The 17,726-nt window shown below is 43.0% G+C and overlaps 1 protein-coding gene across 1 annotated transcript; it reads left to right on the top strand.

The window, feature by feature from the left end:
* Positions 1-15,235: 15,235 nt before the first annotated feature.
* Positions 15,236-15,997, top strand: LOC108119234 (mitochondrial cardiolipin hydrolase-like). Its single transcript, XM_017232323.2, has one exon. The coding sequence runs from the start codon at positions 15,236-15,238 to the stop codon at positions 15,995-15,997; it is 762 nt and encodes a 253-aa protein (XP_017087812.2).
* Positions 15,998-17,726: the final 1,729 nt, after the last annotated feature.

The following is a 17,726-nucleotide window of genomic DNA, read 5'->3' as shown; positions in this document are numbered from 1 at the left end:
AAACGAGGACGTGCACACAGACACACACTTATACACACGAGTTTCATCGGTTTTCTCTCGCGCATCGTGGTCATTTTTTAGGCTATCTACCGGAAATGCAATACCCATCTAGCAAACCTTTTATTTTTTCCCAAATTTTAAGTTCTGTCTTATCCGCAGATTAATTTTCCCTATTATTTTACTAACCTTTACTTGAGTAGTTTCGTATGGCAAAAACACGCAAGGTTGGTTCCACGGAAATTTAGTGATGGTTTGATTTTGGGCCTTGTATTATGGTGTGGGTAAATATCGAAAAAAGAATATCGATATATTATCGGAAGAGTTTAGTAAATACGGTCATACTCGCAATCAGCTGATATTATCCTTTTTACCATTCGTAGAAAGTCTCACCTCTAAGAATATCGATTGAGCAAAAAAATAATTTGAGCTTTTATTCTCTACATTTTAAATTTGTTGGTTATTTTGCCTCCTATTTATTGGGGTCAGAATAAAAATTGTACATAAGGTATACGTTATTTTTACTCTCTCCTAAAGTAATCAAAATTATTATCGATAGTTTGCATTAGTGCTGGAAGGTACCTTTTTGTTTTCAGTGCTGTAAATAAGCTGCAGACCGCCAAATTTAACTGAATTTATTTTACACATTGATAAAGAATTACCTTAAACAGATTTATTTTATTTTAAATTAGTTATACTGTTGATGAATTTCAATTTTTATTTTCCAAAGGCAAGCTTTTTTCCAAAACCATGAGATTTAAACGGTTTACCAACGCCACAACTATGTTAAAAATGAAAACTATCATTGACTGTTCAATGATTTAACAGTTTTCTGTTCCGTTTAATTTTTTTATTTATTTAAAAAGGGTATTTTTTATATTTCCTCTTTACTATATATCCCCTATGGAAAGTTCTTAATATTAATTAATTCTTTATCTAGCCATTTAGCATTTTTTACAATAACAGATGCATTATGCTGTTTAATTACAATTAATTGCCCAGCATTAACCATTGACAGATATAGTTTACATATTGTGCTCCCTTTTATGACCTTTCGGCCACAACAACATAATAGACCGTGTCCTAGGCCGTCGCACTATCACTCCGTTTGATAAATGTATTTTCCTCGCATTATCAACGCAGCCATCTAGCACAACCCTTTCCCCAGGACCCACACTTTTCATCCTCCGCCCCTCATCCCTATACCCCATTGCCACCACACAGTATATACACACGCAGGATAACCATGAAGCAGGGGACACCAACCGAAAAGAAGAACAATTTAATTAGTGATGACATGTTGCCATTTAATTTTCTTGTAAAAAGTGTAATTAAAAATGTTTGCCTCGCAGCTGGAAGAAGTTGCCTGGTAGCTGCTAAAGGCGTAAAGGATATATAAAGGATAAAGGTGAGGTAAACAAGCCCAAAACGATCATATATCGGTAGGTTGGTGATAAATCATATTGCGACTGCCTCCGGCGCATATTAGGCCCTCTAAACGATGAGATAATCTATGGTCGCAGCAACAACAAAATGCTGCCACCGGCAATAAATTTGGAAAATACAAAACATTCTGACAATTTTCCTAGCTTGTGTGTGTGTGTTTTGTGAGTCCATCCTGGAACAAACAAACACACACACATGGTGAGAGGACAAAGGCCGCTGCAGGACATACAGCAGTCACGTCAACACTTTCAACTCTTTCGGTTGCCTTTTGTTTCGCCCTTTGGCCGTATCCTTTCGGCAATAAAAATTCCGTTTGCTATTTATCTTGATTGTCCCCAAGTCGCCATCGGTATACCTATATAGCTATATAGTCGGTCGGGTTTATATGCAGGACACTTCAATGTTGGTCGCCGTTGGCCTGCCTGCCTGACTGCCTGCTGTTGAACATTTTTTGCTTAATGAAATGTACATAAAACTAAATGAAATTAAGTTTGTGGCGTGCTCGTGCCAAGTCCCAAGTTTTAACTTTCCAAGTCCGAGGGACACTCTCCGATTCCCCGTTCTAATTCTCATTCTCTATTGTATATCCTAAGCGTTAGCTGCGTGTTTATTACCGAGTCGGACATAAAATGCAAAACGCGTTTCTGCCCCAACCCCTTTCAACCGGAAACAGGGGGCACAAAATGGCCGCCAAAACGAACCCTTTTCCGTTTTTCGAGGAAATCGCTGGGGCTCGCCCGCGTCCTTTTCGCATTCGAAATTAAAGCAGTTGTACTTGCCGGATGTCGGATGCGGATTGCGGGTGTGTCAGAAGCAGGAGCCGGATCAGGATAAGGGGCGGGAAACAGGAGCAGGGGTTGCTGAAAAAGCTCATAAAGTCGAAATTAAATAATTTGTCTTCTTAATTTTCAAATAAATTCTTCATCATGCGACTAAGGGGAAACCCCAAGCAGCAAAAACAATTGTCAGGCTACACGGATACGCACCCCTCGGAAAAAAGGACACAAGGCCGCCGCTCGGAAAAGTGAACTCAGTCAGCCAACCAGAAGCGTGGCGAAATCTCACCAGCATCCATCCCCTCAATATCCTTCGAAGGAAAACGGCACCCCATCCATCCGCAAGGATAAACACTCGAGAACAAGTTTGCCGGGCAGGCAGTCAGTCAGGCAGGCAGGAGAGTTTTATTAAATTCGACCTACACCATCCCATGAATATCCTTGGGCTCATCCTGTTGCTGTTCCAGTGTTGCCTGCCGCCCTCGCGACAGTTTTCGTATTGTATTTTTTAATATGTTTGTCCCTCGGTTCGTTTTCCTTCATCGCCCCGGCACAAATAATCGTGTACACCATTAATCCTTATTTCACGGCATTGTCCTATCCTTCCCCCCCGTTCGCCTCATTCATCCTCGCCTCCCCTTGCACAAGGACAAGTGGCATGTAAGCGATTATCGCAAGGATATCGAGCAGTGAAGGGCGATGGGGAAAAACAATAAATGTAAAAATAAATAAAAGGGTGTCAATGACTTTTGATAATAGGAATGATTGTCCAAAAATGCTCAAATAATATTCAATGCGAAGTGCACAGGGAGAAAATGCTGTGATTCGTTTTAATATTATATTTATCTCGTTATATTTTAAGATATTTTATTAAAAGATGGAGAAAGTTATCCATAGAACATCCATGTCCATAGGAAAAGGACCTTTTGGGAATAGTAAGGACATGTTAATAGAGCCTATTTTTTAGTAAAAATTTTATAAAATTTTTGTTTTATAGTTTTAGTTTTTAACTTAAGCCGCCTACAAGTTAGAAGTGACTCAGGATGAGTAATATTTAAATTTTATTTAATATGAACCTCTGTAGAAATTATAATATTGTTCGTCTCTATAGTATTTCTTGGAAAAATCCATGATTACCTGTGATGATTAATCGCCAGTTGATATCACTTTTCCTCTCAGAGACAAAGACAAATGGAATTTTTCCCCTCAATCTGTTTGGACGCACATTTTTCCGTCAGTGCTGATGAAATCTCGTTCCAAAAAACCAATAAAGTCCGAAGACAGCTTTTGGCAATCACAAAACGATTTGGCATACACGCACCACCCACCACCCACCGCCCATCGCCCACTGCCCTCCCCCTAGTCCACCCCTCGAGCCGCCAAAGTGCCACTACCCGCACTGACTCTATATATCTCTCTTGTCCTTTTCAATAGTTTCAGCACGCTTTACGCTTGGCCTAATTGCCGGATACGGATACGGAATACGGTTCTGAATCAGCTGCCAGCCAGCAAGCCACCCCCCTCACCCCCACCCCCCTATCCACTTGAAGTCCGGAATGTTGGACTTTTCGACATATACAAATTTTCGGGCCAAGAGGGCGGGGTGGGGAGATTGTGCGCAAAATGAAAAATGACAATACGGCGGAGAGCAGGGTCCGAACGAAGTGAAGTGAAGACCGCACGCACTTTTGGCATCAGGACTCTTGCTCTCGTGCTCCTCTCCTCTTCTCAGCTATCTCTGTCTGTGTGTCCGTGATCCTTTCACATTGCATCCTTTTGATGCCGAGGGTGCGAAACGTTTGAATGCGAAATTAAATGATAAAAGATAGCAGTGACACACGCACAACAAAGGACACACAGAGTAGACCCACGCACCACCCACTCCCCTGCCTGCCAGCCAGCCAGCCACTCCAGGCTGAAGGTCGAGCACCTGTTTTATTAAAAAGCAAATAAGCGAGTTGGTCCAAAACAAAAAAAGAGGGTAAAGGACCACCGCACCGCAGACAGCGAAGAGCAATGCGTCTGAGGCATTGTTAATGGACGGATGATACCGTATGATGATGAGGATATGAATGTGAATGTGGATGGTGGATGAGTAGTGTGAGGGTTGTCCTAGATGTTAGCTGACATCCAGCTGGGCAGGATTCTGGGACTCTGGATGATACACCCTAGTCGACGCCTCATCCCTCGCATATATTCCGTGCCTGTGGACTGTCAAGTGGTTGGCGTAGCATAATAATTGTGCATATTTGGCTTTTTAATAAAATCTAATCGTCATGGCATCAGCAGCTCATGGACACCCCGAAATGTGGAATCGTGCCCGAATAGAGGTCGGAGGCAATGAAATTTTAATTAAATTTAGCCAAACAATCGCACCCGAAAAGGGGAAGGAAGCCAGCGCCCTGGATTAGGCCTTTCGATATTTGATTGAGCGCCCCAGATGCCTGGCGATTTATGAAATATGGTTGCAATGACCAATTATCCATGGATTATGGTCTGCAAATAATCTTTTGACTTTTCCACAGAGTGTGTGGAGGATTCCCTTAGCAGGGGGACTTAGATGCCTCATATAGGGGAGATTGAAAAATGTAGCTCCAAAAATTAATGTACTTCAAAATTTTTACTCGATTGAGTACAATTAAATACAATTTAGCAAAATAATTAAATGGAGTTTTGGGACTTGTGGTGTGGAGTGTAGGACCATAAGAAGCAACTGGGGACATCCATCCACACCGGATACTGCGGGAAACGTGATGATGCATTTAAGATTCTTCCGATTGGTCATTATTGTCTGGCATTTAATGCCTTGCCTCGTCTTCGGCGGACGGCTTTTTTGATTGATCTACTCATTGACGTGGCCGCTTCATCCCATACCTGCCCCACTGCCTACCTTGCCACATCCTGCTCCCCCTCCTCCTCCTCCACAGTTTGGACTTGACTTTCTGGGGAAAACGAAGACGCACGACACAGATGGCGGCAGTCGATAAGCGAATCGAGGGAATCGAGCAAAAAGTGCAATGGCGTTGACAAAATGGATGATGGGCCCTCAAGGTTGTACAAGTGCATTTTTCTTGCACCATCGCAGGGGGCAGAGGAGCTGGAGGGGTCAGGGGGTCATCCACTGGGCGGCTTGATAGAGTTGTAGGGGCAAATAGATCGCGAAATCTTCAAATTTTATGGGAATGGCACAGAGAATGGCTTATTTGGTTTTCCGAATCGTGGCTGATTAATGGTTCTGATTTAAAAGTTTTAGTTCTTGGGTTTAGGAGGCAAAAGCTGTTAGTTTCTGATGAGAAATATTTTGTAGATGTACAATACTATGCACTCAAGAACGGATATAACTGATTTATATCTATATCTTGTTCAATTTTTACCGATTCTTGAGAGACATCGATTCTGATTCATGCATCAAAACCTCAAAACAAAAATTTCGATCCATATTTTTCAAAATTTTCTGATGGACCCCCTTGTAAAATCCAGGAATTCCATTTTAGCCCCGAACCAAGGCCATATCTTGGCCAATTTCTATCCGATCCTTGAGAGGAATACCTTAAACGATTTCTAGTTCGATTCTGCTCCAATCTGCATCAAAACCTCAAAACAAAAATTTCGATCCATATTTTTCAAAATTTTCTGATGGACCCCCTTGTAAAATCCAGGAATTCCATTTTTGCCCCAAGCCGAGGCCATATCTTTGCCAATTTCTATCCGATCCTTGAGAGGAATACCTTAAACGACTTCTAGTTCGATTCTGCTTCAATCTGCATCAAAACCTTAAAATAAAAATTTCGATCCATATTTTTCAAAATTTTCTGATGGACCCCCTTGTAAAATCCAGGAATTCCATTTTTGGCCCAAACGAAGGCCATATCTCGGCCAATTTTTATCCGATCCTTGAGAGGAATACCTTTAACGATTTCTAGTTCGATTCTCCTTCAATCTGCATCAAAACCTGGAAACAAACATTTCGATCCATATTTTTCAAAATTTTCTGATGGAACCCCTTGTGAAATCCAGGAATTCCATTTTTGCCCCAAGCCGAGGCCATATCTTGGCCAATTTCTATCCTATCCTTGAGAGGAATACCTTAAACGATTTCTAGTTCGATTCTGCTTCAATCTGCATCAAAACCTCGAAACAAAAATTTCGATCCATATTTTTCAAAATTTTCTGATGGACCCCCTTGTAAAATCCAGGAATTCCATTTTTGGCCCAAACCAAGTCCATATCTTTGCCAATTTTTATCCGGCCCTTGAGAGGAATACCTTAAACGATTTCTAGTTCGATTCTGCTTCATTCTGCATCAAAACCTCAAAACAAAAATTTCGATCCCTATTTTTCAAAATTTTCTGATGGACCCCCTTGTATAATCCAGGAATTGCATTTTTGCCCCAAACCAAGTCCATATCTTTGCCAATTTTTATCCGATCCTTGAGGGGAATACCTTAAACGATTTCTAGTTCGATTCTGCTTCATTCTGCATCAAAACCTCAAAACAAAAATTTCGATCCATATTTTTCAAAATTTTCTGATGGACCCCCTTGTAAAATCCAGGAATTCCATTTTTGCCCCAAGCCAAGGCCATATCTTTGCTAATTTCTATCCGATCCCTGAGGGGAATACCTTAAACGATTTCTAGTTCGATTCTGCTTCATTCTGCATCAAAACCTCAAAACAAAAATTTCGATCCCTATTTTTCAAAATTTTCTGATGGACTTGTAATCCTTGCTAGATTTCCACATAAGGTCATCATAGTAGACAATATCTTGGCCATTTTTTTTATCTTACTCAATATTTAGACCTTAAAAGGTTTTGAAATATATCCTCCATTAATTTTCACCAAAACCCTTTGAAAAAACCGGATCTAGTTACCCAATTATCTGGCAAATTAAGTATTTAACTGCCTTTAAATAACCAATTTTTCTAATGATTACAAGAATTTTTATAGGATCTGCTCCCCAGTCGCCTGTTGCTTCCTGAACGAATAGACGAAACTGATCATCAAAAATGCGCAACGTCCAAAGCGTTTTGCAACTTGCCGCAAAGACAAGAGCAGCCACAGAAGTTGCATGCCCCGGCGTACACCGGAGGTATTCTCCACAGAGATCGCGAGGCTGCCGCAACGGTTGTGGCAATGGCAGGGGGTAAACGTTTCTCAGGCCTGGGATCTTGGGATCTGGGATCGCGGCTGGCGGCTCGGGAATCGAACCGATCGTGCGTCATATGAATGCCTCGCCTTGCCTCGTACTTCCCTCCTCCGTCCTCGTCCGCGTTGTCAAGAAACAAATTTGGCGGCTACTCGTTCTCGTTCATTCGATCGTTCGATTTGGGAGCAGGATCTGCCGGAATATATACTTATGTACATATATATACATTCAGAGGGGGGCTTGGCGGGGGCAGAGACCCAACTGCTAACAACTGCATTCGTTGCAAGTTGGAAAGTCAGCATCAGAGGGAGACAAAAAACAACTTAAAAGCATTTTGCAGTCGAGCCGACGCAAGACTTCATCATCTTTGTGGCTTGGTATTAAGTGTAGGCCAGGGGGGGCGGTGGTGGAAGGAGGGAGGAGCATCCAAGGGGGGGTTGCAACAATTTAATGCTGACGATCTTGCAGTTGTTTTGCGAACCAACCATTCATTCGTTTGGCCATTTTGCCGCCGCGAGGAGATAAGAAATTTTGCGATTTGCTTGGAAATTGGCAGAAAAACTAGAAAAGCAACAATTTGATTAAGAAATACATAGGGAAAAATATGTAGAATAATATTAGAAGGATAGGGGTATAAAATAGTATAGCTTAAGTCGAAGCTATAGTTAGGTGGTAGGCTTCACCAAACTCCCAAAACTTATACACTTTTTCAAAATAAGCTAGCTTATTAAGTAGATACTCTAGATTCTAGAAACTAGATACTTTTCGCTTTAAAAGCTTCTCATTTAATATTTTAATATTTTTAATATTTAAACAAAGATTGTATATCCCAAATTCTATCAAGATAACCTTCCTTGTTTAACCAAAAATACAATCCTTTACCAAAATATAACCAGACAACTTCCCCTTAAAGACATACTTCTTTTTTTTCTGTGCATTTTAGTTTGTTCTCTTTTTGGAGAACCCACGGGATGGGCTCTTATCAGTGAGCTGAAGAACTCCGGACTCCGGATCGTGTCCGATACCGAGGCTTAGGATTCTCGTCCTGCCGCCTGGCCGCAAAACCAAACATCGGAGATTGTCCATCGAATGGCTTTGTCTTTGTGCCGCCGGTACGGTTGTGCTTTTCGGTGGAGAGCAGGAACGGAGGGGGCATGGGGCATGTAGTGGAGTATCTGGAGAGGTGGGGCTGCTGGATACTCGGCAAAAACGCACCGAATATCAGGGCCAAAGCAGAGACTGCAAAACAGAAGCGCGCCCGGAATGTGAAAAGTTGGTTCCCATGACTCCATCTCCCTGGGACAAGGCGCTGTTCAAAGACACCGAAATTCGTCGTCTCCATCTTGGCTCGATGTTGCCTTTGTTGTTGCCTGTTGCCCTGAGCCCGGGCCTGGTTCTGGGTCTGGGCCTGTTGGTTCGTGGGTTTGTCTGCCTCGTTTTGTATTGTATTTGTAGCTTCCAGTTTCAGTTCCAGCTCCGGCGGCTCCTCCAGCGGCTTGCCACCTTGCCTCCCCCCGTCTCCACAACATGCCCCATTGCTGGCTTTGCTCACCTCGCCGAGTTGTTCACTGTTTATCAGCGATTTCGAAGCATTCAACATGCTGTTTCAACTAACATAAAAACATATTGAAACATTTGGCATTGCTGGCGATAAGGAGTAATGTACAAAAAAATGGGGTGAGTGGGGCCTCAGAACACGCCAATATCAGGATATTTAAATATTATTCAGGGTTTTTGGAGAGGAATTTAAAGTTACAATAGGAGTCTTTGTTCAAGGATTATAACAAGGATTTTTAAGCATTATATTATTAAAAAAAAAGATAACAATACTATCATATAGCTTATATTATAAAATAGTAACTATATTAGTTTGAGAGTGTTAAGTCGTATTATGGCTCTTATTACTTTATTATGGCTCTTCATAACCTGAAATTACCTTAATATATAGCCCATATTTTTAATATTTAACCCCTCCCATCAATAACTATCCAATACTTGTTTCTCCGTGTACAAATATGCCGCCATAAGTAGGCCCTTAACCTAAGAGTGCCTCTAGCGAATCGTATCGGAGGAGACTGCCCCCAAAAACGTAGCATACTTCTGTGCGCATTCGCGTCTACCTCAAAGCAAATACTTCGAAAACATTTTCATTACTCCAATTTGTCGTCGTCATCTTGTGGGGCTCCTTGGCGGGTGTCTGCCTCGTTGGCTGATTTGATTGTTCCGTCCGCTATTCATAACTTTCGGGTTGCCGGGGCGTGGGGTGGTGGAAGCGGTCGTGGAAAGCGGAAAATCGCTGGCAGCACGCGGCACGCGGCAAGACCGGCTGCCAAGGATGCTGCTGGCTGAGTGAGACTCACCCAGGTAATGAGGCCGAAATTACTTGGTGTTACCATGACAAGGGGTCTACTTCCCGTTATTAGCCAGTTCATCAAACCGCCTGCCGCCGGCACCTTTCTTTTTTTTTTATTAGTTTTCCTTAATTTTTTTTGTTTGCATTTCATTTTCTCGCTTATGCAATCGAAAGTTTGTCAAGCTGCTATGGGGACATGGCATTTGACCTTGTGAACTATGCCAGCAAAAAATATAGTGTGGAAAAGAATGCCGCAAATACGGTTTATTGATGGAAAATTGATGTTGTTAGCACACAAAGGTCCTGCGACAAAAAAGTGGGAAGGAAAATAAAGGATAGAAGGCACAATGCATTTTATTAAGTGACAGGTTTTGGTTTACTTGGTTTACATTTATTTTAAACTTTAAAAATAAAATTATAAATAGTGTAAGAGAAGATAGAATTTAATCTTAAAGGAGACTCTGTTCTACAAAGGGGTTTTATTAAGTATCTTTATGGTTTCTACCAAATCTTTCGCTACATTTTTATAAATATCCCCCAGTATTAAATTTACATTTTTACCATTTAATTGATCAAAAGCCAAGTTAAAGTCACAATTAAAATTGCAGAAAAAAATTATAAGCATTCGTGCGATAAGCCCCTGAGCCCTGAGAGTATTCCGCATTCGTGATGGGCAGTTATCGTGTTCATTATCTGAAACATGGCCAGGACTTTAGGACTACTTGCATATTCGACACAAATGCCAAACGCGACCAGGCATCAATTTCAACAGCTGCTCCCGGGGATTGGGGGATTCCGGCGGCACTCTGCCACTCAGGAACTCCGCCACTCCGGCGTTTCGACAAACGAGGCGAGTGCTGAAAAATGCAAATCAAGTTTCAAATATTTGAACAATAATATTTGTGGAATGCCACCCAAATTACTCACAGACTCGTGAAAGAGAAAGAACGAAAAAGAAAAGGCAGCGCCGAAAGAGAAAGATATATGTAGGGCGGAGAAGAATGAGAGGACATCATACATATTTAAAATGTCGCGTGCCGTTAACTTGGAAATGCCAAAAATTAGGGGCAGAAACAGGAACCGCCGCCATACATTCTAATTAATAGCGATGGGGAGCAGCAGCAGGATAGCGGGCGGAGTGGAAAGGAAGTGCGGCAACCTCAAAAGTGCGGCATTAGAAGTCGTCTAACCAGATGCTGATCCAGCGATCGGTGGTCTGCCCCGTTCGGTGCCTGTCAGCCCGATGCATTATGCATATGAAGGCGAACAGGATGCCCCAACTCCCGCTTCTGCCTGAAGACAGTCTTTCCTCCATTTGGACAGCTTATCGCTTCCAAACAGCTACCGATGTCCGTTGCCTGAGTGCCTCTGAGATCACTGTCCCCTTCCCCTGTTCCACCGATCTACCCAGGGCTACCCAGGTGATTCCCAGGCTGAGTTACCTGACCACCGTGGGCGCCGGCCGGAGCTATCGACGACACATTGACAGGACATAATCGGCACACTTGTAGCGGCTTATCTTAATTGCTACTGACCTGCGCAACGTTTCCAGGCTCCACCAGTTTCCCCAGCTCCTGGCTCAGGTTTCCACCAAGCGGAGGTTTCTCAGGTCTCGGGAGTTATTTTAAATGCGTTTTTCAAGTGCTTCTTTGCTGGACAAAGAGCCGGCACAGGATTGAGGCACTGCGAGAAATAGTATACCATAAATGGATTTTAAGAAATATTAAAACATAAATAAGCAAAAAATAATAAGTTTTATTTAAAATTGGTATAAAGGTATAGGTATAGTACCTGGACATACCTTTATGTCCAGGTACTGTATTATTTTCAAAAATGATCAACTTCAAATAAAGTTTTAATTTTAAAATGTTATATGATGATACTTATATGATACTTCGGAGATCTGGGGGGTGCGGGGGTGTGCTCTTCAGCGCGGGTGTGCTCTTAAGTTCAGCTAAGCGGCGGCCCAACGGCCCCTCACCTAAACATCTGGTCCTTCGAGCCGGCTATGAACCAGCGACCTACAAATCTACAGTCCTACAGATCTGTTATAATTTAGCTCCAAATATATAAAATAAGTAAATAATAATACTTCTTAAAATGAGATAAATATTAAAAATATCTTCCCCTATCCTGAAATCCTTCTTTCCGGTTTCCGGTTCCTGAAAGTTCTTTCTCCAAATTATGGATTCCAACTTTCAAATTAATTTCCAAAAGAACAGAAATTTGAAATAGTTAGACTTAACTTGAAAGAAAATGTCCTTAAATATTTGTTCCTATATCTTAGACCTTAGAAAAACTTAACCCTTAACCCAAACTATTTCTCCATGTGCCCTTTGGAATTATTTGTACCATGTGTGTCATAATATTTTGCATATTTGTTAGTTGCGCTCTTGACGATGGTACATATTTGTTTTTCTTTTATGGGGTATTGGGTTTTCCTTGTGGCATTTTCCTCCTGGGCGTTTGTGGTCATTGCTAATTAAAGATTATGCGCTGCGCGTGTCCCCGATGCATTCCCCGGATCGAATGGATTCCCCGGATGGCCCGGATGGCCAAGTCGACCAGTTGGGTGGGATTGCGATCCGATCGGGTTGGCCTCGGATATCGAGTGCTCTGTAAATGGTCGCTCGATTGGCTGGCTATTGGCGATTGTTGCGGAGACTTTGCTTTTGTTTTTATTCCGCAGAAGTGTAAATTGCGGCTCAATGTGCGAAATTATCATTACCATATCGGGTTGTCAAGAATTTTAACGGCCATTTGTGTGTGAGTATGGGGAGTGTATCTGTGTGTGTGTGTGTTTGTGATGCTCATGTAAGTGCTCTCAACGAGTGGATTTACGCGGAATTGTAGACTTCCCCCCTTTTGCATTCCCCAATCTTTCCACTGCTGTCCACCCATCCAGCCTCCCCCCAGCCTTTATCCTCTCTTGCCATCCCGCTGATGGATGGAGCTGCCAGCACTCGCTCTCACTCTCTCTCAATCTCTATCTCTCTGTCGCTCACAGGTGGACACCCAATATGGCTATTGAGTTATTCACTTTGACATGCCGGCAGCGGCAGTGGCATTCCACTCCATTGTGAGCCGATGGCCCGGGAGTTGAGCCGAAAACTGCAACTGGAATGCGTATTAGCAATAACAGGGCGCATATTTCATACACATGTGCACTTTTCGTTACTTTACTTGCTATCATGTTGTATTTTTTTCACCCCCCCTCTATCCTTTTTTTTTTTGTGTGGTTTTCGGGTTTTTTGGGGCTTCTGGGTGTGTGATAGATGGCGTGATAGAGAGGGGGTGGCGGCTGTGCGGTGGGCGGAAGAATTATGACAACATTGCATAGTTGGTGAAAGTATTTTGTATGCGGCAATTAGGAGCGACCTGGCGGTTGCATGCTCGGCCACCATTACAACGCCCCCCTGCCCCTCTTGGTGCTCTGGGGTTCAGTTGATTTTAATTACGCCCCTTTTGGCAGTACACGCACATTTTTGGCCAATTTCAAGGAGCTACGGCCTTAAGGTCAGCTACGGCGAGTCCTGCGGCAGAGTCCAACCCTTGGCAAGATGTCTGCCGCTTGCCACTGTGCTGCTCGCTCGCACAGGCACAGGGAACCGGTTTCTGCGGAGGAAACCTCTTTGCATGGGGCGGAGACTTGAGTTTCTGCTGCTGCTACTGCTACTGCTGCTACTGCTGCTGGTGTGTTGTTGTTACTTTCTCTTATCTGATGGCAATAAGGCTGCGCCTCTCTCACTCGCTCCGCTCTCTGTCGCTTGATATGTTGCACGAAATGAATTGTTTGCCTTGCGAAATATACATCACGCCACCGGTCTGAAGTACACTACAGTTGTCTCGCTCCAACGCAGACAGTTATTGGGGGGAGCTGCCCCGAGTGGGGGTCGAACTGGGTGGAGGGAGGGGGGGTTGGCTTTTGGGGTGTGAGACAGAGAGGGCTGGACTTCTTCCGACGCAGCGAAAAGTTTTGGCAAAATGTTGCAATTGTTCTGGCCAGAAACACTGGGGAAATGGAGTAGAGTGGGTGGTTGGTTGAGAGTGGGTGGTATAAATCTCTCTCTTTCTCTCTTTCACCCCTTTCGGCCATTCTTTGTACCTTTCTCCACCTTTCTCACTCTCTCTTGCCCGGTGTATCCAAAGCCAAAGCATTGAAATCGATTCAGCGAAGTGAACTGCATTTGCGGCACTTGCACTTGAATGCATTTTAAAGCGAGAGCATATTTTTCCACCAAATTTCAACAATTTCAACAATTCCATCCCGCCGGGCAATGCCTCGTCCGTTTTGCGCCGTTATGAACTGCATACACATATCCCACGTACATATCTTTCTTCATACATACATACATATGTATGCGATTGCACCGACATGCCGTGCTCTGTGTGTGCATTATTAACCAAATATTTTATATTCATCTCTGGCCAGCGTCCATCTCACTGGCACTCTGCTTCTTGCTTTTTTTCACCGCATTTTCATGCCGGATGTCCGTCTATGTCCGTATTTCCATACGTGTATGTGTGCGCCAGAGTGAGAGATCCTGTGAGAATGTGTGTGGGCGGTACACAGTGGATTCCCTTTTAATTAACTCAATTTCATGGCATTTTCTCCTCTCCACAGCAAAATATTTTTTGTTTTTCATTTTCATTTCTGTTTTTTTTTTATTTGTTTTTGCTGCCCATACACATATTTCATATCCTGGCCAGGCTGTGATGTGATGTGGTAATAAGTTGCATTCTTCTGTGAATTTACAATAATTGAACACCAAACAATAAATGAGTCCGTAGCATCTGCATTATCCGGAAAAAAAATGAACCCACAATGGGGATACTACAAATAAATAAATACCACACTCGTATCCGGGCGTGCAAATATTTCGGTTATTCATACAATCTACGTTTTCAACAATTTCATAATTAATCAGTGCTATCGACGGCTGTCAGGTTCATTTGTGCTACAAGTACAGTGAAAGTTGGGAAGTATCTTTTCAATAGGGGCTTTCGGTCTATGTTTTCAAATGGAATTATTTTAAAAATTTTTAATAAAGAGGGAATGCTTTTACTTTATCATTAAGATTTAAATTACAAAAAATAATTGAAAAATAAACGAAATCGTACCCACAATATTCACATTTTAAGAATCTCTTGTAAAGCATCAATGACACGCAGTGTGGCCATAGCTTTTCTTTTTTAAAATTTCAAATAATTGGTTGAAAAGAGTCTATATTTAGTCTATATCTTATATGTAGTTTAAGTCATTTAATTTCAATTATACTATATTATATATTTATTATATTTATTTATTTTTAAAACTTATTTATCACTTATGTAGCACGTTCGTAAAATGGCACGTCGTGCTTTTTTCCAACACTCTTTTGAAAAGACATGTGCTTTTTTCCAACACCTTTTTTTGCAGCCCTCGATGGATAAAACGCTCGCTTGCAGCACTGTTTTTCAAGATATTCTCAGGAACGGAACTTGGACTGATCATAAAGTTTAACAAATTTTTTGGAATGGAATCCTCCTTGGCTTACGATCTCTGCAAGTGGGTGGAAGACAACCAGGCTTTGGCTACAATCGCCGCGGGAGCTACACTAGTTCTGATCTCTGAGATAGTCTCTCGGCTCTGGAGGAAGCTTCGGCAGCGGATGCTGCCCAGAGGAGCTGCATTCGAGCTGGTCGTCTTCAATGATCAGGGCGAGGACTGTTCGGCGAAGCACTACCGATATCTCTGTGACAAAGTGCCCAAAGAGAAGCAGGATTGCGGCAATCCTTTTTGCTCCGAGCTTAACCAGCAAAAAATAGTGAATCGGATCGATGCAGCGATGTACTCTGTGGACTTGGCCATTTTTTCGTTCCATTCCATGGTCATGACGAAGGCTCTACTACAGGCCTTTAGCCGAAACGTGTGTGTACGTATAATCACTAACCAGGAGTCATCAGCTACCTATGCCTTCGAAAAGTTGCGAAACTATGGAGTGCAGGTGCGCGCACCCAGAAACCCTCTAAGGTCAAAAGCCCTAATGCACCACAAGTTTTTTGTGGTGGACGCCAAATCCCGGGTGTTGGACATCCAGAAGAGCCGGGGACTTCGCCATTATCGACCTTTCGTCACAACGTTCGCCACCGGCTCCATAAACTGGTCAACGCAGGGCTTTGGCGGCAACTGGGAGAACTGCCTCATTAGCTACGACGCTGGAAATGCCGAGATCTACCAGAAGGAGTTCAATCGCCTGTGGGAACTTTCGTCAGATATTGGTCCTCGCAGACATTAAACTCACAAAGAACTATCAAAATCTTAATAAGAACTCGAATAAATGTAAAGCCAATCGTTTGTAAATTTAAAATACATTCCTTTCATTTGAGTAAAAAATAACTTCTTTCTATTTAAAAATCTGAACCCAATAAAGTATGGTTTTTATCCAGGGATATCCTAAGATTCTTAAATAAGCTAACCCCATTGTTAACTAACTCCTCTGACCAACAAACTTTTTAAGAGCAAATTAAATTTGATTGCGCGGAATATTCCTAATACAGTTTGTTCATCCTCGACTGCCTTTCTGTCCCCCATTTTGAAAGTCGAGAGGCAGCCACCACTCCCATCGGAGAGGCCTAAGTCCTGAGCATCCTTTGCCAGGTCAAACTAATAAACTTTCCTTTTGCTTTTTTCCTTGGCACTCCTTGGGGCCCGCAGAGAAACCTCATTTTGCCCAGTGGGACGTCGTCCTTTGTCTTGGCCCATCTAATTGCTGTTTAAAGGCCTTTGTGGCGTCCTCCTGGATCCTGGGTCCTTCGAGCAAGTGCAAATGCAGCAGCTACCAACTTCAAGTCGGTAGCATTTTTGTGAATTATTTTCCCATTATGAGCAGATTAAGTTTATTGTGCGGCCATTGGCAGAAGTGTAGAGCTAGCCCTGGCAACGCGGGGGCGGTTGGCGGGGCCTAAGGGTTGAATTTGTGGATGTGTGGGAGGGTGTGTCGGGTGTGTCGGGGTGTACGGGTGGTTGGTTGAAATCAACCCGACTTGTTCTTGGTCGGCGCTCTGGAAAATTCACTCCACCGCTTTGTTTTTGAGGTCCTGGCAGGATGGCGAAATTGAAAAGGACCCAGAAAGGGGCTAAAACGGTAAACGGAGGTAAAGTATTTTAACGCGGTCTGAATTTCAAAAGTTTTGCCAAGGCACCAACCGCTCCCGGGCACACGAAAATGGAAAATATTGTCTACACACCACACCTGGGGGAGTTTTTGGGGGGGCATATCACTTGAAATTCCCGACGATTCCCTTTGAAGCATTTCGCCGTTTTGTACGCAAAATGTTGTTTCATAATTTTCATTCTGTTTTTGTTAAACGTGTAAATTAGAAAATACCTCAAATTCAAAAGGGGGGGTAGTACAGCAGGAGTAACAGGATATTTTACACACATTAATTAGAATATCAATGGAGCACATACACACAGAGTGTGTGTGTGTGTGTACAGGAAATGTCACCTTATTTGAGCAGAACGCCCAGGTCTCCCACGGCAGATGACTCGACTGGGCACAGACAAATAAATCACGGAGCCAAAAACGCCACACAAAACTGACATGACCGGACCAACCTACTACCAGGAAAATCCCAAAAGGAACTCAAACGAAGGAAAAGGAACTGAACGGAAGGGAAACCAACCAGATGCACATGCAACCGCAGGCAACTCGAAATGAACCCGATAGAGAGGTTCCACCCAGACGTGGTAGGGATGTGGAAATGGAAGACGGAGGCAACTCTCCGTTTGTGGGCTGGAAAATGATGTATGGATTTTTTAACGCCGCTGATTGTCTGCGCAATCGCCGGAGCCACATGGAGCCAGATATCCACGAACATCGAACAGTAGCCCCAGCTTGGATTCCCGGAGGTGGAGGAGGAGGACGACGAGATGAAGCTGAAGGCATCCATTGCATTTGGTAATCGGCGCCGCATGTGGGGATCAATGGACGGAATGATACCGCAGCGGACCAACATGTGCTC

Source organism: Drosophila bipectinata, chromosome 2R (genome assembly GCF_030179905.1).
Source record: "Drosophila bipectinata strain 14024-0381.07 chromosome 2R, DbipHiC1v2, whole genome shotgun sequence".
Taxonomy (NCBI): Eukaryota; Metazoa; Arthropoda; class Insecta; order Diptera; family Drosophilidae; genus Drosophila; species Drosophila bipectinata.
This window is presented reverse-complemented; position numbering and strand designations above follow the sequence as displayed.